Source organism: Rhea pennata, chromosome 3 (genome assembly GCF_028389875.1).
Source record: "Rhea pennata isolate bPtePen1 chromosome 3, bPtePen1.pri, whole genome shotgun sequence".
Taxonomy (NCBI): Eukaryota; Metazoa; Chordata; class Aves; order Rheiformes; family Rheidae; genus Rhea; species Rhea pennata.
Window position 1 is genome coordinate 1725179 of NC_084665.1, and position 24694 is coordinate 1749872.

Sequence of the window (24694 nt, forward strand, 5' to 3'; positions counted from 1 at the left end):
GATCTACTGGGTAAGAAAATCAGGATAAATGTGAAATGAAGAAAGGAGGAAAGGGCATGACTGTTGAAGAGCTGCTTGTATACAAACAACAACACTATTTGCTTAGCTTTAATTATGGAAAAAGAACTTTTACAATTATAGAATATATTCTATTTATCCTTTGGAAAATTTATCATCTAAAGAAGAACATTCAGTAATCCAGATACTCTCTTTATGCATAAATGTATAATATATATATATGTAGAAATATATACATACACACATATATATTTCTTATAAAAGAAAAAAGCGGGAGTTAAAAAGGGGAATTAAGATGAAATGTGAAGTGAGTGAACTGCTTCCACTAATGCTTCCAGTATTTGTGCGAGTTCTCACCAATGGCAAGAGTGGCTCACTTAGAATGTTATTTTCTTGCACTGTATTTTACTTAATAACTGAACCATGCACTCTCTAATCATACTAGCTTACAAGCACATAAAAGTACAAACAATTTGAGATGTAAGAGGAGACTACTTTTACACACAAAACTGTAGAGGCTCATCTTCCTGGTCTGCCTTTGTGACAAACTACTTCTAGAATTTAGTCCTCTGCACAAATGAATTCAAAGCATCATGGACAAATTCATTGCCATAGATTCAATAGGAAAAGAAATATAAAGAACTCTTTCTGCTAGAAATAGCAAGATGGTTGGGAAAAGAACAAGTTCTGTTGACTGGCTTCATTCTTTTCCCTTGCTGATGACACTCAAAATATTGCTGCACTTTTGCACAACAAGAGTAAAAAATGTATTTATCTAAGAGAGCAAAATGTTACATTTTGTATCCAGTGTTCTGTTGGCAGCTTCTCTCATCATGTGCAACAAAGGTAAACAGATCTCTCCTGTGGAGCCTGGCGGTAGCCCCTTTTTAAATACTATCTCAGGCCACCAGAAAAATACCTTCCAAAGTGACTACTACTCTAGACACTGACTAACATCATTAAGATAAAAACTTGATATTATCTCAATTAACATTCAATTGCTTCAAATTTAAAGCCTCCTTTAGAGAAAACAGCAATTTACTATCAACTGTAATTGATTTACTACCAACTGTAAAAGTAGTGCTGAGTAAGAAAAGCCTCTTACAAAGTTATCAGGCAAGAAACACCTTATTTGCTGTACAGCCTCTTTTCCTTTTCACCGCAATGTCAACACTGACAGAAACAGGGGAGGAAGGAAGTAAATATATTTAAATAGGGTGGTTATTCTGCTGCTTCAAAACAAAAGCACTGAAATTTGAGAACAAATGCCAAATGAACTTTGAATGAAAGACTGCTTCTGCAAACATAAGGGAAGTTATTCTGAAAGCATTCCCCAACTTCCCTGTCTAACATGCTCTAGGTGACCCCGCTTGAGGAGGGAGATTGGACTAGATGATCTCCAGAGGGCCCTTCCAACCTTACTGATTCTATGACTCTATGAACTTTAACTCCTACATTTTCATTTCCCTAAAAAGGCAGCTACATCTTTTCTTGTAGGCTTGATCTACAACTTTTAACAGTTGATGGTTTTTGGACCTCCATAGTGCTGGAGTGACAATTAGGTGTGCTTTTGTATTTGCTGTATTATCTCCTCACATTGATGTGACATAGCTATAATACCAAATGGAAGTCTTTCCAATATCTCAGAAGTTCATAATGTTGTGATTCACATTTGACTGCACTGTTACTCTTGCAACTTCAGATATAAACAGCAGATCAAAAGAAAGCCTTATCTGGAAGCCACAGGCACTCTTATATTTGTATGAAGATTCCCCTCCCTCTTCATGCTTTTTTTTAAATAAAAGAGGGAAAAGGCCTGGGGGCGAAAGCCTCCAGTGGGAGATATTTTTCCAAAATTTCCATTTTGCTAAGGAAAAAGTTTTTCCATAAATAGCTCTCATGTTTGTAATCACCTTCGGGACTACCACGTTTCATTCTGAAAGGTGACACCTCTGGAGTCTTAGCTATTTAGTTACTCTTAGAAAATGGATATGCATTTTACACAATTGAAAGAATTATTTGCTACATCTGCACGTGCAAACAATATTTTCTCTGTCTGCTGATTTGGGAGCCATTGACAGGAACAAATCACATGGAGGACAAAAGAATTCTATTTTCATATGATCATAAGACAAAAAAATGAAACCAAGGGCTTTCACACACAAAGTTCATCCTCTTAGCTGACAACCTACTCACTCTCGACCATATAAACTTCTCTCACTAAAGGGAAAATATGCCTTTAATTTGAACGTACACAACCAAGAAAAGTCCTTGCTGATCAATATTTCCAGGTTCTCTACTGCTCTGGTGACAGGTTTGCAAGAGAAATGCTGTAGCAGAAGAAGCAAGGAATCAGAATCTTCATGTTCCAGCAACACTTCTGCTGGAACACAGATACAAACTCACTTAAATTACAAAGAGATGTGACAGGAAGAAAGAACTGATAAGAGTTTCGATTGTCAGAACTTTGTGATCTAAACTGAAGACTGGCTTAGTTCTGAAGCCCAAAGCCACAAAGACATACTGAATCCCCTTCAAATTTTCCTGGTTGTTATGTTATCTGTTATGAATGGGAAAGAAAGCTGTGTAACAAAACCTCTATGGAAAAGCAGGGAAGATTCTCTTGAGAGTTTTATTTTGTAGCCCATTGAACTGAGACCACAGAAACACACACACAGGAAATGAGAACTGATCAAATTCAGGCTGCTGGAGTGCTTGAAAAAACCTTAGATATTTAAGCAAGCTACGCTGTTCTCAAAAGTACTCACAACCCAAAGGTAGATTCAGAACTTGAGTGTGATGGAAAGTTTGGAGACAAATATTTATGTCTGGGTCTGACCTGTTGCTCTTTGACGAACCATATTTCTTGCTTTCTCAACTCCTGGTGCTCCAGAGGTGGTAGCACTTCTGAATCTCATTGGCTCCCCAACTTCAGGGTGACTTTTCCAGCTTAATGAAAAAGATCTTCCCACTACAGCTGTCTTTTGAGGCTCTAAAATTCCACCTTTGATATATAGAAGACAAAATTATCTGGTATTGAGTGCTTTGGCACATGTTTTTTTGCAGCATGAACAGACTTATAAGCAAATGGAAATTAAAAATATTAATCTTTTGGTCTACAGAGATGAGTTTTTACAATTATTAAAAACAATCAGTACTTCAGCTAAGTTTATCAGTTGCAAGATGGCACACAAATACAGTTAAAATACTATAAATACAAGTACATTGAAAAGATTTTTTGATATTTATGACTATGGCAGATTATAGCACAGAAAACTACATGTTTCAATCCTCCTACACAGAAAAGACCGATCTGGAGCTCCTACTTAAAAACTGCTGAATAGTGATCTCCTACTGACTCTTATTGCCTTCCCTCCCACAATAAGGAACAGAGGAATTAGATGAATTAGAGGAAACAGATGAGGAATTAGAACACACAAACCCAAAGCACTTCACCTTTGCTTAAATAGATTCTTATAATAGACTGTGTGGTATTTATTTATAACAGGTATTTATTTATAACAGAGGAATTAGATGAATTACAGGAAACAGATGAGGAATTAGAACATATAGGAACAGATGAGAAATTAGAACATATAAACCCAAAGCACTTCACCTTTGCTTAAATAGATTCTTCTAATAGACTGTGGGGTATTTAATGTTAGATTAAAAGAAATTAAATTTTTATTTTTTTAAATATTTAACTTGTTTGATATAAAATGCACTGAAATGCAGAGACTAACCTTTCCCTCTCTGCTTTTTTTCTTTTTGTTCACTCAGCTTATCCAGGGGTAAGTTTGTCATTTCAACTCCGTACACCGTTCTCGCTAACACTGCTGTTAGAGAATCCATGATATTGGCCCATTCGTTTATTAACTCCTCCCAGTCAGTGAGGGAAGACAGAACACTAAGCAATTCATCCCAGAGCTCCCGGGAAATGTAAACGCTCAGATTTGCTCTGATCCAAGCTACAATAAGAGTCTGAGGGAAAAGAAACAAATGACAGCATATCTATTCCTGTTGAGATGAATTCAATATAGCAACCTGTAATTTGAATAGGTAACAATAACTGAGTAGAGCTTAGAGCATTCAACTACTAAAAGTCTTTTTTTTTTTCTTCCCCCAATTTCCTGTTGCCAGAGGAAAAATGTCTTGACATTATGATGTATTAAAAGATGGGAAAAGCTATTAAATTTAAGTCACAGTTTCAGTGGCATTAGAAGATAGCAATTCTCATGACCTGGTAATAAATTAAACTGGCAGTGTATGCTCCAGGCCCCAGTAGAGCAACTCACTTCAGCCATAGACAAGGCCCAATTACAGATTTTCACAACTTTCACTCAAGGACCAGATAAAATGCTTTTTTTCTCCGGAGGCATTTAAGAATCCACCCAGTTCCCCACGTATTAGCATTGATTAAAGGTACATAAATGGACAAAATGGTCTCTTCTTCAATTCAAAGTCACAGTAAAGATTCTTGCCACCTCAAACATGAGAAGGATGTTGCTCCACGATCACCTTTTGCACCCACAAAAATCTGAGTTATGGAAAAGTCGTGGGTACCCAGGAATTCTTGGAGATAGAGGGGGGGGGGAAGTAGTATTTGTATCTTTTCCAGCCAAAAGATGTGTTCACTCACTAGTGCCAACTATACACAGCTGGGTATGCCTGCTGAGCAGTCCTGCTGCTGTTAGATTAGGGATTGCAATAAGGAAAGTGTAGGAAATGCCACAATAAGCACAGGTTTCAAATGTATGAAATTCAGACTTCTTTGTAATAAAATGGATTCTGCAAATGAAATTCATTTTTCTTGTTGAAAAATGAACTGATATCTTTGAAGATTCAGAAACTGATACATAAAAATATTTACATGATACAGGGGGTTGGACTAGATGATCTCCAGAGGTCCCTTCCAACCCCAACCATACTGTGATATACTGTATATAACACAAAGATCAACTCTGATCATAGTTTACAATATATGTATATATAAACATAACAATCACCCTAACTCAAGTTAAAAAAGATAGCCAATTCTACTCTATATTAACTTCTCAGATACAATGAATGCACAGTTCTGAAAGAGCAAAATGCAGAACTAATTAATAAAAAATTAATTACACTATACAGCAATACTATTCTGATAAAAAGGAAGAAAAAATACTGAAAATTGAGTTTCACCTGTGTGATCTGGGGCCCCTTTCCCTCATTCTCATGATTTTACAGACGGTCGTTAACTTCAGTGTTTTAAATATGCACTGCCTTACTTTAGTTCCTCATTATATGTACCCTTCATTTTGCATTTTTTTCCCCTATGTGTGCTTTGAAGAAAAACACCAACACAAATGGAAGCATTCACTCTAAGTTTGATAACTACATTAAGAGACTAATCTCCCTACATTCTTGTAAAGTAAATGCACAAAAATACAATCCTCAAAAGGGCAACTGAAAACACCCAAGGGCAGTAATAGAGAAGCCCTTTCTTTCCTCTCCCTCCACTGCCCACAGACCTTACACATCTTGGAACAAAGCATTAGACTTGAAGTAGGATAGTGCTACTATTATGTCTGCTCTTTGGTATTGATCTTATCTTCATATTAAAACTGGAAAGAGGGGAGTAGTCTAGGTAGTGTAGCTATACATGTAATGTAAAAAAAAAAAAAAAAAAAAAAAGATATACAAATGTTTTTGTCTCATTCAATGTGACTCAATTTTGACATGCTAGCTGAACTTACTTCTAAGAAATCACTTATGTAAAGCTTATACTTCAGTGATACTCACTGAAGATATCTAAAAAAGAGATAGTGAGGCTGCCTGTTCTACCATGTTTTGTAAATACAGCCCTAAAGAATAGATCAAATCAACTGCTTGTTTCACCTGGAACCTGTCTTCCTCTGTTGGTAATATTTTAAAAATTAATAATGACATACCAAAAACTGTATTATGAAACATCGCAAAAAATACTTACTCGGAAGAGTAATCCTGACATGCTTTGAGCAAATGTATCCTTTATTTGGTTCTCCTTTGGCTTCTGCATCACAGCTTCTGTTATTCTGAGGAGTATCTGCAACATCTGTTCCCTGATACCAAAACAAAAATGTACTGTTTCTTCACATGATTTGTTAATTATACTTGCAATTTTCAGGTACCAAAAAAATTCTTAATTCTTTGGTGAGCTCACTTATTGAGACTTTAAAGAGACTTTTCAGATCATTTGCAAAACAACATTAGTAGCTTGTGGACATAAAAACTAATTTTAGGGAATGCAAAGGCAGGAACAAAAACAACCACTGCAGCCTCAAAGCCAAACAGTAGTCAGATGAAGATGTGACAGAATCTACACTCCTACAAATTAATTCAGGTGCAAGTCACTAAGAATACAACAAAACCTGAAGCGCATTTGTTACATAAGGAGGACTATAATATTTAAATTTTGAAATTTCATTAAGTAGCCAAGTTCTATTTTGCTTCCAGAAAGTAGGTATTTTTAGATGCTATTTGTAGTAAGAAATATAAGTACTTGTCAGTGTTTGTAAAAGTGTTTACAACTTTGGAATATAATTTTGTTAGTATTTAACCATTCAATACTAGCATTCTCTCTATACTTGATATAAACATTGCTGATTATTGATTCTCTTCTTTTTCCAAATCCCAAAAAAAAGCATTCAGATCATATTACAGCCACACTATTTGGTATCTGGTTGGTTTTAAAAAAACTGAACAGCAGAACATTCAAACCCTGTGATGGGAACCACCTGCTATCCATCATTGGAAGTGGAATGCTATAGTTTTTAAAACAAGCTGCTGATGTACAAACGCACAACCACCTTCGGCAAAGCAGGCTACTAAAAACTCCAACAGCCTCCAATTATTTTTTCCCACAGATTATAGTCAACTCAAGATTTTAAAATTTTAAAATCAAAATTAAATAAGTTAAATCAAAACCAACCATCTTTTTTTCTATGAAAGCCTGATGCTTGTTAAGACAGAAAGAGTACTGTTAGGTAAAAATCCATGAATTAAGCCAAATAACTGTTCTTTCACTCTCTCCTCCCCACTGTACCTAAGTTCCAAAGGTGAAGGGATTACACCCAAGGAAGGGCTATGATTTCGCTATGACAAAGTCTATACCAAATTTTGGAGGACATTTGCAAGCTTCTTTGTTTCAGTTGTTCATCTGAAATTACCACAACTACAATGGAATAAATCAGTCTTTTCCTTGCCCAGTAATTCTCCTGCAAGCTTTAAACATTGATATATTTTCTCTTAAATGACATAAACATGTTAAACTTACCATGTCTTTTTATTCATTGATAGTTCCATAATCATGCGCCTAAAAATACTTAAAACTGCTTTGCAAGCATCAACTTGCTCCTTCAGAAGTGCAGGGACTTCAACGCATGGTTCCAGTAAGAAAACGTTTGCAGAGTTTGTCAAGAATACCTTTAAAAAAGGCATTTAAATTCAGTTTCCATAAGGACACCAAAAAAGAAGTCATGTCCTGCATTAAAACGCTTGTTGTCCTCTAGCTGCACCCTTCCCTTTTCTTAGGGAAAGCTTCATGTTTTATCTGTCACTGTAATTTCCTTGTGTCATCATCCCAATGAAAAGTAAGGTGGCATTGCAGATATAATAACATGCATGACACACTGCATCTTCTAGGTATCTCCCATTCTACCAGGTAAGAGCACCATTCCTCTAGTTACTCATTTCCTGGAACTATATGCTTGAGCACTCACTAATATTTCTGGTAAATTATGTTCAGCAAAAGCAAATACTTAGTTCCCATTAATTCCAAGTACCTGAAGATAGGCACTTTCTTCATTAAAAGTGGTATTTAACTCCAAGACATGGGTACATGGTTTAAACACACATCTCTGAAATGCAACAAATGAAGTTCAAAACTTGTATTATGAAAAATCTCAATTGCTTGTAGTTGCTTTCCCTAGTCTCAGGGTATATAAAAGCCTTCAATCAAGCTCTTCAATCAAAATTGAGAATTATTACTTACATAAGCCAGCAGAACATTATTTTCAGTAATTGAAAAGAAAACATTAGGATGCTTTCTGGCATTTTGATGCTACCTCTCCTAAAGCACAGATGAACTGCTTTAATAATAACAGAAAGGCTCCCCACATTAACATATGCTGGAGGGCAAACTGTTGGAGGGTAGCAAAGTGTTTGTCGATTCTGTCTAAAATTTTCCATCTATAGTGACTTACATCTCAAAGCTGCTACAGCAGCAGACTGCATAAGGAGAGATTCAGATCAACTAACATGAAAATCTACAGCTGTTTATATCTTCTTATGACAGAATATATCACACTGTACATAAAAATTTCTGTCCATTTCTGCCAAACAGAATAGCTATTTCACTAAAAACAATGTAACAACCATAATATTATACAAACTTCCATTGTTAGTTTTCCCTGAATAATCAGCAATGACATAAGTTTATGTGCTGGCAAGTACAGTGTTTTTCAATGGAGTGAAGTACAAATTGAATGTGAAAAACAAAATTAATACTAATGCAATGAATTTTGTTTAAATAGTCCAAAATTATGAAAAGGTTATCTATTTATAAGTTCTGATAAACTTTTCTGTGAAATAATCTATCCTGCCAAGATTTCAAAGCCTAAATTTTCAATTTGTCAGGAACTGGGGTTTATATTTAGGTGAGCCTTATTTTTGCCTTTCTGTCGAAATCTACCCATATCTAACAAAAATCTAACAAAGCACCCCTGAAAACAACAAAAAAAAGAGAAAATTTAAAACCTCAATCTGCATACATTCAATAACTAAAAAAACCAAACCAAACCAAAACACAAAATTATCTATTAAAATCTAAGCACCATCCACAATACGCAGCAGTATGATGGGACCTGCTATAGCCTGCTCTAAGTCCTGTAATCTGAATTAAGAAGTGAGTGTAGGGGCACAAGATGCAGATCTGTGGGATAAGCAGAAAGAAAATGAACTGGTATACAAAAGTTAAATGTAGATACCAGAACAAAGATTGGAGGACAGAGACAGCTCAAGAGATGTTAATACTGAAACCAATTTTGGGTTCCCAAGTTCAAGAGGGATGAGGAGAAGCTGGAGAGGGTCCAGTGGGAAGATACCAAGAAAGGCAAGGACTTGAAGCATAAGCCCTGTGAAAGAAGGCTCAGGGATATGGACTTAATGCTGGCGAAAAGGAGGCTACGGGGCATCTAACAGCTGCCTACAACTACTTAAAACGTAGTTACAAAGACGAGCCCGCCAAACTCTATACGTTATCTGGTATCAAGAAAAGGTGCAATGGCCACAAATTGCAGCTTGGGAGGTTCAGGCTGGACCATAAGGAAAGTTTTTAATTAGAAGGGAAATGCAGCTCTGCAAAAGGTTACCCAGAGAAGATGCTCTTCTTGCAGCCTCTACCTCACTCCTGACCAGCACTCCAATTTTTCACTAAAAAAGAGAAATACTACAAATTGTCTTCAGTCACAGTGTAGTTTAATTTATCTCTATAGCAAGACACACTGTGCCCTAAGTGCAGCAGGGGCACACAGGAAAAAACAGCGTACACTCATTTAATCAACATTTATGTTGTAATGTGTATGCTCAAACAGCACAAAATAAGGTTGCACAGACAACTTCCAAGATTCTGAGCATCAGAAATAGCCAGCCTTTCTAATCCTAGAAGCAACAACAAAAAAAAGATCTGCACATGAACAAAAAAAAAAAAAAATCACAGCACACAAAGGTGTTGGAGTGATTTTCAGATACACAGTAACAGGAATTATATACGTCGAATTGCGTTATGTGCCTGGGCTGTATCTGATACCATTTCAAACTAGAATCCAGCTTTCTCAGCCTCAGCTGAATACATACGTTTTTCTTGTTTTAACAGCATTTATAGCTTAGCTTTTGTAACTAGCCACAGCACTTCCTGTTAGCAATCAGAATCTAGAGGTGAAGAAAGTAAAAAAAAAAAAAAATTAAGTGCTCCAAATTCAAAGCTAAAGACGAAAAATTTCTATTTTGAACTGGAAAGGAGATTATACAGTGCTTCAAATGCACAGTAATCATGCCTTAAGATTGATCACAACAGAGACTAAATTAGACTTGCAAATTCAAAAAGTTTTTCTTCTTTAAAAGTAAAAAAAACTCATCAAGAAAACAAACCATAATAATAAATATTAAAATAATAAAAATATAAGTTGATTTTTTTTAATATCTGATAATCAACTGAATGGACTGAACTCAAGACAAATCCTCACATATAAGTTGCTTCCTTTAGATCAGTATTTACAATACTGTCCTTGAAATACATTTTCAGTTGAAATTTTAACTTTTTTTCCTAAGAAAATTAAGAATCACAGTCAATGCTACTGTGCAAGTTCTCTAAGGTTTCCTGCGGACACAGTGTCACTTGCAGGCGAACCACAAATGGCTGCTGCCTCAATTTCCATTCCTGATACGGGGCATCTTTTACTGAAGATCGAAAGAGTGCTACCACATCCTGAGCTCAATACCCCCAGAAGCCAGCGCAGCTGGGAGCCAACCCAGAACACTCCCAGGTTGCTCTGATCTGGAGTGCAGCATAAAATCCAAGAACTACTGTTAGTTATTAGTTCTCTATTTTCCTTGCACTTGGAAGGAGAACCCCAATTGCTAAGCAACCTCTGTAGAGTAAGTTACCATACGGTAAGAGCGTCTACCTTAGAAATGAAGGATGGCAACTTGCATTTTGCACAGTAGAGAACATGCATGAGAGTGCACAGAAGAAAGCAGAGCACATGTGTGCATTTGTCTTGAGCATGACCAGTTAAAGATAAAATGCGGTTTACAGAAGGAAGTTGTTGTTCAGAATGCTAGTCAAGCCTTGTGACAATTGCTTCTACTTTAATACCGTAATACAGTTAATACTTCAATACATTTGCATATGGAACTTACAAAATGAAGCATACAATTAACATCCAAAAAGGGTTTTTATAGTTAATCTCACAGCTCTGATAATTATTTTAGAGCTAATTTCGGCCAGCTTCAAGCACTTACTGATTTAAAATTTTATTATAGGATTCAAATTCAAATTATTGTATCACTGAATCTGAATGGAAGTAGATACCAGAGGAAAGATAATCTATTTTATTTAACAAATAATTTTCTTAAGCTGTATAAAAATCCACCTTATCTTTGGGAGTTTATTTTTCCCAGAAGCACCCAACAGTTAAATTAACATTTCAGAAAGCTTTAAATATAGAAAAACTGATCAGAATAAAACAAATACTTCACCTTAACTAGAGCTGTGAAGAACACTAGAATAAATTGCTATGTTTGGTCCATAAAACATGATTGTACTGCCATTTTCTACATACCTGTAATGCAGCTTGAGCACCAGCTTTAACATTTTTGTCTTCATCCTCTAATATACATCCTCTGTTAACAGCACTAGTGAAGGAGTACGTTCTTCCCCAGCTGGATGACCGTTTATGGCCTGAATGGTCAGAGGCAAGCTTTCAAAAACACAATTCAGTTAGTAAGAAAGCAAAAGAGGGAGAACTGTCATGTCTTAAGTCCATTTCAGCAAGGAATTCATGTCTACTATTTACACATCTCTGAACAAACAGATGATATATGAAGTTCAACGGTTCATAAAAATTTTAAGGGTTGTCTATCTTACTTTAAAATACCATATATTACACTCCATAAAATCATTCACTGTCCTAATATTTGAATATTTGAATTTTTAAAGTCTGGTAAAATTGTAAACCCTCTTTGAAAATAATCCAGTCAAAACTAATTTTCACTATAGTTTTACAACTCAACCTTCTTTCTCAATATGGCTTCTCTTCAAATAGTTTCATGTCCATGTCAAAGTCAACATTTACAGATGGTTCTTTATAATATATGAAAAAGATGATACCACAAAATACCTACATTGTAGTTTCCAAAAGTTAAAGTGTCTGGATCCAACATTTCGATCCAGCATATATGATTTTGTAAATATTTCCAAATTCTTGAATACTACTATCAAAAAGAAATAGTTCTACTCATACTAAGACAATGGATAGCATAAATTTAACACTGCAGAACATACTAAATTCCTGCTTCTGTATTTACATAAATAGGGAATAATTAAGAGATGATCTTTTTCAAAATACAAATGTGAAATTCTTCCTTTCTTTCAGTAAGGGGTGTTGAACACTAATTATTGTTTGCATTTTTGGATCTTAAATACAGAAGTAGACTTGTTAACCTTTCCTTTCCGAACATTTTTTAAATTGTTATCATTCACAGTTAGTTTAAAAACTAAATAATATACTGCAACTGAACAACATAGTAGCACTGATACCATACATGTTTACTATCCGTCTGCACTGTTGAATCCTCCAAATTGGTAACATCATCCTGCTCATTTTCCTTTTTGTCTGGCTCCTCCATGAACACAGGTTTCTCTTGCAATATCCATTTTCGATATACCTTAACCACTTTTCGTGTTGCAGATGTATCAGAAGAAGGCAACAAAAAAGCCTAAACGCAAAGTTAACTCAAATTAACATACACAGGACATAGATGAGTGTGCACGCACACATCTATATATGGATGGATGTGCGTGCACACACACACTCTTATTAAATAATACAGCCCACAAAGAAAAAGGAGATGTAATTTTTACTTCATCTATACTAAAGCAAGTTATGTTTAATCAACAACCTATGCATACACCTATACGTACACTGCAGTACTCCACAACTCTATAATTTTTGATCTCAATTAACTTTCATACTGTATTTGTTCAAACTAAAAGCAATTAAATGTTTTTGCTCATTGTCAGCTTGGTAGCTTCATGTGGATTCTCTTTCCTTCTCAAATCATTATGAGCCACAGAGGGTTGGTAGGCTGGAGTTATGTACTACGCTACAGTTTCTGGACAAGCTGGCTTCAGATGACATCACCAGTGTAAGATGTGAAATGTCATTTGAGGAAGTTTAAGTAGAGACAAGGCAATGAACTGTGATGGGGATAGCACTGGCTGGCATTAAACCCTTCCCTACTACATATTTGAAAATCAACAGGAAAAAAAATTACTACTTTCAACGTGCTACTTAATGTCTGTATTTGGGAATCATTCTGTAAAGGCGAGCACTTTGTAAGCCTTCAAAAGCTACACTCTATGCTTCCCCACATTTCTAGAGGTCTTTGATATCTAAACAACATATCATGATGTGCCTCTTGTAATATTTTTAAGCCATGGAAAAAAATCAACATGCTCACTCAACTGTGAATGATGCCTATCCTCTTTCTTGAATAGATTACCCTTATTTTGATATGAAGTTTTTGGTTACAGCAAAATTCGTAGACCTCTAAAAACCAATCTCAATACACAGTAACATCGTAGCATTGAATGTCAGAAGATCTTTGGACTACAGCAAACACGCACAGCAACCCACGTCAGAGAACTTCAAGTGGTACAAGAAAAGCATGTATTGGCAACAATGTGGCCAACTTCGGTATCAGTACTCATTATTTTATAAAAACACTGAAAGAGGCTAAAATACATTTTTCCAATTAAAAAATAGATCCTTCCAACTATGAAGCACTTGCTCTCCATGACTGACAGGGCAAAAAACAATACCATTCCATTGCAGAGTATTCATTTCACTTAATCAGTAAGGTTGGAAGGGACCTCTGGAGATTATCTGGTCCCACCTCCCAAAGATTTCCTGGTACTGGTTCTACTGGGGCTTGAACCCAGGACCCGCAGTGTTTAAAGTAGATGTGATAACCACTACACTATCCCTCTACCCCAACAGCACAGTTTTTTATAACCAATTTAACTGAAGAAACCGCCCAAGAGTATTTTGCTCAGTTCAAGAGAAACCTTTTCTTTATACAGCACATTTCTTTTCCTCTAGTCAGCATGAAACACATCATTCAACAGCTAAATGTTATTTTCGACAAGTTTACAGAGGCTGAAAGGTTGGTAAAACAAGTTTGCATGTGCTATGCAGCAATTACTGTACATGAAATTTCTGAAAATGTCTTCAAAACCCACTGTCAGGTTATTAAAGATGCAGAAGCTGAAAAAAAATCAAGGTATCTGCTAGAATATTGGAGAAACAACAGTTCTCGCCAGCCAGATGAACAGACACTACCAAAAAACTTTCAGAAAGGCTGTAAAGCAGAGTAAGGAAAAAAAAAGAAATAGAGGAATTCAGAGAGACTAGTGAAATTCCTATAAGTCTGACAAACACAAGAAGGAGCAAAATACCACTATTTGTTTCAATGACCGGATACTGATCACAATAAATTAACAGAGAAGTGTTGCAGCACATTAGCCCTTGTTCCCTAGAAAATAGTAAAATTTTACATACTCCAAAAAAAGCACAAGAGGGCAGTATAACACAATGTTTCTTAAGATGCACAAAAATATTCCATTCTCTTAAAATAACATCCAATCACACTGAAAAGCATTAGTAGCATGCAGCTAAACTGTGCACACAAGGTACTCTGGAGTAAAGCATGCATGCTCACTTCGGTGGTGACTAGTGTATTCTACACGTTTATGTGACCTGGAAGCTGCTACTGAGCACAATTCCTGCACCAGTACCAGACACCCCAAAAATTCTGGGAATCTCCAGTATTTCCACATACATTTTTCTCCCAAACAACTGAAAAGATGTCAAAGTAATGAACAGTGCTAGTAGAAGCAATAGATAGTGTCTGAATAGATAGTTGACTTTTTCAGTAAGTATTGACCTTGATCACAGGAACAAGAATCTTACCGATTCAAACAAATTTACAGGCTAATAAGTACATCTTTTAATATACTTTTAAATTACATCTCCTAGTATGCTATCACAGTATGCAAGGGGTGGGGGGACGAAGTGGCACATTCACAAAAGAGATGCTGATGTCTGGTATCAGGAACAAACTTCAGTTCTTGTAAAATGTCTGTAATTTCATCATTAAAACTTCCCATCTGTCAATAAATTCTTCTTAATAACTGGTATTTAAGTTTACTATTGATAAAAATGTCTAAGTATATTAACTGAAATTGGAATTTTTACTTGGAGAAAAATGAGCATACAGCTGCCATTACTTTCTTCATTTGCAATTTATCTTATATTGAAATCCTTTCCCAAGTAATTGTTAACCAAAACTATTAATGATTACTGCTGGTCAGCTTAAAATTGAAACATGTAAAACATATTTGAAAGCCTTCTGATTTCATTAACAGTGACTACCAAACTCAGCATAAGAAGCTTTATACTAAAAAATAAATAGAGGTAAACAGCACTATGTGTTTGGGAAAAAGACCTAGGAAGGACTCCTAAACAAACAGTGCTGATGTCACTACCATCAAGTTTGACAAATTATCTGCCTGAACAGGCTTTATAATGTTCTGCTCCGTAATCATACCTTTTCCTTTAAGGAAACATACAGAATAGCAACTATACGTACACACGTTTCATATGACCTACCTGGCGAAAGACTTCATTAACAAAGTTAACATAACCTCGAGTGGATAAGAGGATTCTCTGTACCATCTCATACACTGTTCGGTGCTGCTCTTCGATGCTGCAAAGGCTGGAGTTGCTGAGTCTTCGGTCAGACAAGGTGCTGCTATTGGAATGGTTTCTCTCTTGCTCGCTTGCATAAAGCATACCCGTTTCCAGCTCTGGGTTTTTCTCTTGGTTTACAACACCAACAGTCTACACAAAGGAAAATGTGTGCCTAATTAAATTACTAAAATACTATAAATAAATCAACAAAAAACTGTACTATTTATTCAGAATTTAAGACATCAGCATTTATTTTTGCACAATAAAATGGGACCAGTCACTGAATGCAACCTTAGATCTAATATTTGATCCAAGAGGAAATTTGACCTCATATTTATATATTTCATATATTGTCTTTTCCTATCCCTTAGAATAGCTAACTTGTCTCTCCCGTAAGAACACGCCCGTGAGTTGTGAAAAACTGCTACAAGCATTTGCACCATGGAACAGTCATCCTTGAAAATGTGTTCAGTCAAAGGAGGATGCACCTCCAAGGGCAGTGAAGGCAGGTTCAGCCACATTCTCCTGAGCCAGACTACGTTCAGCGAAATTCAAAACCACTATTAAGTCCACATGTGCCAAAAGCTAACACACAGCTTCAGCTGATAACTTTTGACAGTTTCAGTTTTCAGGGTAACCATACACTTATGTAACGTATATATTTTAATTGGTGTCAGATGTCTGGAAAATTTAGCGAAAATATTTTTTCCAGTCTGTTAGAATGATTTTGTAGCTATTTATTTAAAGACGACAAAAATTCTATGAAAAAGGAAAGATCAAAATCAACAGAAAGCACCTTCAATAGCCATGCTGTACTTAACGCTTCAAATTTTTACGCTGAAGAGCTTCAAAAATATGAAAACACACAGTTCTACCATAATAGTTAACGTATGCCTCCCCAGTGAATTCAAATTTGACATAGGCATATGTTTCAAGAGAAGACTATAAAGTTAACATTGATCCTTAATTATTAATAGGAAGCTGGAGATTCTCTTAAAGAAAACACAACTTATTCTTACATAATTCATAGTGAAGCCCCTAGTCCTAGAGAAATTTCTACTCGCAATTTGACAGTAAAATATTTTCTAATATCTCACTGTAAACAGTCAAAATCAAGAAAAAAAACTAAACATATGCCATTACTAAAAAACTGTCCATACTGCAAAAGTTTGACAGTTCATAGATCAAGTTATGAAAGTCTAATGAGAATGTTGATGAATCTGTTTTTGTTTTTTTTTTTATTTGATTCCTTGAAGATCATCTTCCAAAGAAAAATCTATTTAAAATACATTATTTATTCACTTAGAGGCAGCATTTCTTTCTTGCTTCAGTTGTCAGTGCACTTTGATCACCTGCAAGGTTTGTAGAAGTACAAAAAACAGAAGCAAACTTTCAAGCACACCTGAATAATTTTAGGGAGCATTTCTCCTCCATTTTTTGTATGCTGAACAGCAGTTAAATATTTCTTTTCAAGAAAGAAGGTAACAAGCCACTTAATAAAAACAACTCGAGCTGCCATGTACGGAATTTTTGTGCTATAGACATTTTCATTGTTTCGTGTTGCAGTAATGTATACTGGTCTTGGTCTTACATCAGGAATATCTGGTGAGATAAAAGAGAAGACAAAGAAAATCTAATCTTAAAAAACTGCAATTGCTTCCAGACTCTGGTTAAATTGAACATTGAACATGTGATCAATAACATGTTTTCCATAAGAAATAACGGATGCAAATAATGACTGCTTTTATTAATACTTCTAAAGAAAAGCAAAAACAAGAACACTGACCTTTCCTGGAGGGTATAACTCATACCAGGCAAAACAAAGGAAAACAAAGGGCTGCAAAGAGAAGGGCAAAATTCGAAACAAAGAACTATTCCTACGACAATGCAAATTAATTTGATCAATAAAACTCTGAATTTTATAAGGTACAGTGAGAAAGACAATATGGCTCAGGAACAGCCAGAAGTGTGAAGAACAAGAGAAAAGATACTTAGCACATTGGAAGGGATGTTAGCTCCGATGCAAAGAGCAGTGCACACACTGAAATAAAAGAATGAACATGCAGAGGATGAAGTGGAAGACTGCACCAGTGAAATAGGTTGGGTCATACTTAATCCATATGCTTAGAATCAGAGAAAAATCACTCATACACTGCTGAAATGGGGAAGGACTGTGCTCTAGTCATGAGCAACAAAGCTGACAAAGTAATGAAATTATTTTAGACACTAAACATTGAACTGCAAAGGATAAGATTTAAAAGTCGGAATAGGGAGTAGACGGAGGATGAAGAGGCTGCAGCACATCAGGTGCGTACTAATACCACTGCTCCTATTCAAGCACCAGCTCTTTAATATTGTTCAAACGAACACTGGGGAAAGAGTCAAAGACAAATGTGAACATCCCAGGTATAACTGTACTTCCTAGATGCTCCAACAACATACTCTCCATTTACACTTTCCTTCACAGCCACATATCTATTTCCTTTCTTTTCCTCTTAGATGCTTTTTTCTTCTTTGCTTCACAGAAACAAGAAATAAAATAACGCTATTTACTTTAACTACTCCTGCACAATTGGGCATTTTACTAATTCTTTTTAAAAACCTGTAAGAGAGCATATTCTATCCTCATTACATATCATAACAACACATTCCTTGTTTGCACAACACAAATGCTATGCAAGAGGAAACATTCATGGGCAAGCAGGACCAAGACAGCCCACGCACACCAAAAACCAGGAGTAGCTCCATGGAGAATTAGAGAAAAACTGCTGTCGGGTCAGAAAAAACAAATAAAAACAAACAAACAAAAAACTCAACAGTACTGTAGTTATATGCCACTAGCTAAGACAGATACTACTGAAAACATTCACCATTATTTCTTCTTCTACTTGTAAGATAAAATTCACTACTTACCAAGAACAGGTTTGTACAGGTTGGTTAGCTTTGTAAAAGATGGAAACAAGTGAGGAAGATAGTACTTTCTAAATAAGGTAAAGAGAAACTTAAAACCAGTGTCTTGATTCTCCTTATTCTTCCACTCCAAGCTTGCCGCCTTTGCCATGGAGAAGGGAAAGAAGGGGAGTGGGGGGGAAAAAAAGCTTAAAGTTAATCTGTTATACTCAGAATCATTCCATGTTGATGACAAAATGCTGCTTTACTGAATGTGAAAAATAAGCCATTTACTCTTTAACAAAAAATACATAATCTTAGCACTGTCCCTAAGCCCTTTCCAAAACATAACAGAAATGTAAGACATTACATAACGTTTTTTAAAACCAACATACTTAGGCAGTTCTAATCCACTGAATCACATGTTGTCACATTAATGTTTGCATATGTTTTTAACAAGTCTGCTTCTTACCTGTAAACTTAATTAGATAGTTTTTAATTTCTTTGGGCTACATTTTTATCATAAATATGTTTTTAATCACAGAAAAACTATTCCTAATGTCAAGTTTAATATAGCTGCATATAAAAATATGCAAATCTCTTATAAATTTGACTTTACGCACTAGTAATCATCATTAACAAGGGAGAGGCTGACACTTGGGCTTGTTTTTAAAAATACTCATTTTGTTCTTGTACAGATCAAAGCAAAAGAACCATACATATTTTTCCTAGTTTTTACCAACTGCTTTGAATGCAATTCCTTAGAAGATCGTATCAAGCTGTTAATACTCTTCATATTAAAACACTTGCAATTTGGAATAAATTGCATGCAACCTATCTGACCTGGTTTACTTTGTTTATATAAGAAACTTTGGTGCAATTCCAAATAAGAAAGGTAAAAGTAGAACTTTGCACAGTAAACAGAACTATTTTTCTTTTTGCAGTGAAAATTCTTTAGGAAAGCTTACTCAACTGTGTAGAACAGATGACGAATACTCTAAATCTCTTTCCAAGATGTTAATATATTAAGTATTAAAAAAGCCACACACACTGAGACTTTGGTCACTGAAGGCTTTTCTTCTTTAAAGTTTTCCTACTTTAGTCTTTACTGGACCTTTCTTCAAATCTCTCCAAAAACTCTGGAGCTTGCAATTTCCTATTTTTGCAAAATACACATGTAGAGCTTAGAAGTAAGGCTGCTGAGTTTTGCATTGTTTTATTTGTTGCAGGAAACAAACTATTTCACATGTTAAATTCTACCAAGTGGCAGACACAAATTATTAAATACATATTGTAGTATTAATCCTGTAGTATGCTTATTGTGATTCTTGTTGTCAGATCTTTTGTATCAGTATTAAAATATTAAATCTAAACAAGATGAATTGGGAATACATGAGGAGAACTCTGCTCAACACACAAATGTACTTAACTCCTGCACATCTGCAACAATTGCCTGTATGATGCAAAACTGCAGACAGAAATTTAGTAGCTGTTTCCAAAACTTCAATTTCTAGGATTTGTTATGTCTTCTGAGTATACAACCTATTTTTAGCATCTGAGAAGTTTCTAACTCTCCAGAAACCAAAGGCTTTTCTTACTCTTACCACAACTTTCATTCTTTGTTTTCTATCTTTAACAGTTACTGGGCGAGATGGTCTAATTTCTCAGCTTACACCCTATAAATTTCCTCAAGAAATTAGTTTAGTGTCTTAGTGCTAATTCAACTGGGGATTTATAAATCATCACTCCTACTGCTGGGGAAAAGTTCAGAAAAGTTAATTTTCCTACCAAAGAACATTTCTTAAAATAATTTTTTAGTCTATTGAAACAATAAGTAATTTGTTCTCTTCCTTTTTTCCCTGAAGATGTAGGTTTGCTCCAAGTGCCAGTTCTGAGCAATTTTTCTCTGCCTGTATCAGGTTATTTTAACCTCATTTATTATCCATAGAAAAAAGTTTCTGTCTAACTGATTCTCAGATCTACCAAGCAACACAAACAAAAAAGCAGGCTGAAGGACCATAATGCAAGAGATGTAAGATTTATAATATCATTACAATATATATTATACATTACAATATGTAAATATACAGTGTATATATATAATTTTTTAAATATAATTTTACTACAAACATATACTTTACAATATACAGATATTATATATTGTAATATAAGATTTACCTGAACCCAAACGTAATAGGAGTATAAAAAGAACAGTTAATTCTTTTTGTTTAATTATGTTGAGAATCTGAATATAGAAAAGTGGTGTTCAGAAGAAAGTCGATAATTTTAAATAGTTGCTATTTAAAATATAAGCATTTATACAGAATGTAAAATACAATAAGCAGTTATTACAAACTCTTCTATATTATCATTTTGGCCCTACCTTTTCCACTGCATTTTAATAAAAAACATGTATCTCAAAGTATTCATTATCTTTTCTTTTTTATACTGAGCACTTAAGATACCATTGTCTACACAATTTTCACTTTACTGAAAATGTTACTTTACTTTTTTTAAATCTATACATTATCCCATTTTCTTTTTCACAGATTGATCTATTTTTCGATCTAATTCTCATTTAATTAAATTTTAAAATTTATTTACATGTTACTTATATCCTTTTTAAAAATCTCAGAAGTCATCATTTCTCGTCTTTTTCCAGTGATCTTTCATATGTCTCCTCATCTATGTACATGTCAAGAGATCAAACTGTATCTGTATCCCATATTAACTTTCTCAATGTAAGCCCAAGCACATAAATTAAGTCATTTGCACTGCCTTTTAATGCTTCTTCCTTTACTGTTTTTCAGCAGACACTTAACCAGCAAATACACTATATTTTGCCTATCTAACAGAAAAAGAGGGATTTAAAAGGCCATTAAAAGAAAATATTCCTAGATTCTTAACCTATCTTGTTCATCCCTTTGGAGTATAGTTACTCCTTTCAACTTAACAGGCGATTATTGCAGTGGCGGCTTATGAGGTATCTAGATAAGAATACTGATAAATAAAAGCAAAACAATGATGCTCAGTAGACAGAACTTCATTATTTAAATATCACATCCTCCAACCAGACATTTTGACGGCAGTTTATCAATGAAATACAAAAACAGGATTGTGTAAGACCATATCCTTGTAACAGGGAAACCTGGTTTTCCCTGCAAATTCATCTTAACATCTCTCCATAACTTACATATTATTCTTTAATGTAGGAATCATTTACCTTTAGGTATTTTCATTCAGTACATATAGTGTAAAACAGTATTTTAAGTGAGATTAGGATTAACAGACATAAAATAGATTTCATTAACATTACTATTTAAAAACACTTCTGTTACCAAGTAGCTTAGAACTACAAGGACCTGGCCATCTTGCCATAACCTACATCCCTGGCAGGCACCTGGACTCCCGACACAACCTACTGGAAAAGGGTAACACCTACAAACTATCCAATAGCTGATAACATGTGTTTTTTAAGCACTTTCTTGCTTAAGACATCCATTCAGGAGTCACAGTCGAAAATAAATTCCACCTTTTTTTTCTGTTTAAGGAGGGGGGAGGGGAAAAAAAAGGATCAGGAGTCAATCCTTACCTTTGAAACCCAGTTGCAGGAATATCCAGTAGTAACAGCCTCTGTAAGCAACTACTTAGTAGTCTAATTAAGGATTCAAGTTGAATCCCATCCTCTTTGAAAACCCTAGTGAAAAATCTTAATTGTATAAGTAACTACATAGAATTACATTTGTGAATGTAAACACTAGCTGCTACTGCATTTTGCTCAGGACTAGATCCTGTTGACACTTAGACTTGGCAGTTAGGAACACAGAGAAATAACATCAGTTGTACATCACAGTGGAATTTCAGAGTGAAATACACTTCAGCTTGTTCAATACTTACCAGACAGAGAGATCAGTTATTATTATGCAAACTCAGAACTTCAGGTGATTGGGATTGCCAGTAAGGTTTTCTAAGTGCTAAATGGCAGTAACTAATAGCAGCAGCAATCGTGTCAAGCACTGCATTTCTTTATTTAAATGTTTAAGTAAAAATCAAGTTGCGTTTCTGGATACCCAGGACAACCTTGGATGCAATCCTTTGAGATATTTTTGCTGTTGTTGTTTAAGATCTTTTACATTACACACAAGTACACTCCTCATAATTTTAGCACTCATTGAGAATTTCGGTGCCATGTTTCCTTTTCTTTCTTATTTAAAGTACCTCATCTTCCAGCTTCTTCATACATTCAAACTACCATAACAACTTATCACCTTCCCAAATCTTCAAATCCAAGACTTCTAAGCTATGATAGATCAGATCTGTCCCAATTTCACTGGCCAATGTTGGACATTCTGGTAGGCTAGGACACAACAGTAGATTGTGAAGTGATGGTTGGCAATTCATAACTGGCTATTTAACATCATCTCCCAAAACTTGTCTGTTTCAATTTTTAGGACTCTTAAAGAAGTTAGGATGAAGCAACAATCTAATTCGAGGTTAAAGTAACAACAGCAACAGACTTGTAGAATTCATTGTTTAACTCAGGGAGAAGAAAGAGGTCGGGACATCACGCTGATACTACTACACTGACAGACGCTGCAACTTTTACAGTTTACTTAGAGCTTGACTAGAGGATCTTGACTACAGAATGGAATGAGGACCTGTTGAAAACATGTTGAAATGGCAGACTGCAAAGTATTTCATGCTTTTTACACACCTCTCTAATTTTTTTAAAGGCAGAATAACCTTCCCTCAAGTTTCAGGTAGAATAAATTAATTGTATGAAACTCTCTGGTGTTCCAAAATCCACACAGCAACAGATAGTTGAAGAGCTACACCTGATAAAACACTCAAGAGACACAGACATGATAGTTTTGTAATATGAAAAGCACAAATGGCTAACAGAACCATGATTCTGTTAATCACTTGTGAAATACTTACTATATACACCTGTTATGTAAAATGTAAAAATAAACTTGAATTTTGCAATCAGCTTTGCAGTGGCAGTTGCTGAATCACAGCAATTACAGATTTATGGGAACTGTTTTTTTTGTGGGAGATCTTTATGGGTATAAAGTAAAACTTAAGTCTGGATAATATTCAAGTTTTTCGCACTTGTGGTAAGAATTATATGTTGAAATATATATTTCAACATAGATGCTACAAGGTAGTATCTTCGGGATGATTTTCTTTTTTGGAAACAATAAGGAAATGCAGAAGACAGCTTCTTGGAGTGTATGTGTAGATACAATACAAAAATAATTATCTAACAGGTACTTTCCTCCAAATGTGAATAGTTAAAAACAAATCTCCTTCGCACCTGAATTACCATGTATTTTAACAGTAACTGAAGAAAATAGCAGGTCTGGTCTTCAGCAATTTTTTCTCCAGAGACAGCTGGCAAGAGTGGGGTTATCTCTTCAGGATAAATCTTAGCTAAAATACAAAGAAAAGTATGTTTTAAATATAGAAAAGCTGAAAATAGTGAAATAAATATTTTCCATAAAAAGACAAACCTGTAAATAAGTAATAACGTGCTACTGAATCTTACAAAGCCAAATTCCAGTAACTGTTTAGGTTTCCAGTAATTCCTCAAGTCCAACAACATTTAACTGTGGATGGCACCAACTTTTTTCTTTTCTTATTAAACCCTTATAGATAAAAACATAATGAGGTAGGAACATCTCTGATCTGAATGGATAGCTGCACAGCCCCTAGTGTAGCACGTGACACAGGAACATGTATACTGACAGAGGCATAATCAGTTCACAAACACAAAGCCTTCTATGCATCTAAAATAACAGTAATAATGATTAGTAAAAAAACATAGAATATGTTATGAATGAAACAAACTAGACATTAATTCTTTACCAGAGAAAATAAGACTATTCTGGACTCCTTTTAAATTTATATATATAAACACACACACACGGCGGGGGGGGGGGGGGGGAACGACAAGAGCTAATGCAAATTTGTAAAGGGAGGCCTGAGTTTGCAAATAATCTAAAACAAATGCTCCGAGAAATAGAAATATCCTGCTCATAGTACCAATTACGTAACTGAAAAAAATCTGCAACATTCTAAAACAGTGATCATAATACACGGAGGAGAAACATACACATTCATTGGCCACAGGCATTTCAACATCTTCAATGAAGACGGGGATAGTCTGTTACAGATAATGCAGACCAGGCCAGTGAGGACTAAGAGGTGTGTCCTTACAACATTTTTATGCTAGC

General features: G+C 35.1%; 1 protein-coding gene across 3 annotated transcripts in view; it reads right to left on the reverse strand.

Annotated features, from left to right (window-relative positions):
- The window catches only part of RALGAPA2 (Ral GTPase activating protein catalytic subunit alpha 2), a 171948-nt gene that overhangs the window by 109905 nt on the left and 37349 nt on the right, over positions 1-24694 (reverse strand). For all 3 annotated transcript variants that reach the window (XM_062571340.1, XM_062571339.1, XM_062571341.1), the window contains 10 exons: positions 23776-23891; positions 18483-18621; positions 16972-17171; positions 15489-15719; positions 12361-12534; positions 11379-11516; positions 7313-7461; positions 5987-6098; positions 3762-3999; positions 2858-3022 (listed from right to left, as the gene is read on the reverse strand). In XM_062571340.1, coding sequence (XP_062427324.1) covers positions 2858-3022; positions 3762-3999; positions 5987-6098; positions 7313-7461; positions 11379-11516; positions 12361-12534; positions 15489-15719; positions 16972-17171; positions 18483-18621; positions 23776-23891 — 1662 coding nt within the window. The remainder of the gene's footprint in view (positions 1-2857; positions 3023-3761; positions 4000-5986; positions 6099-7312; positions 7462-11378; positions 11517-12360; positions 12535-15488; positions 15720-16971; positions 17172-18482; positions 18622-23775; positions 23892-24694) is intronic.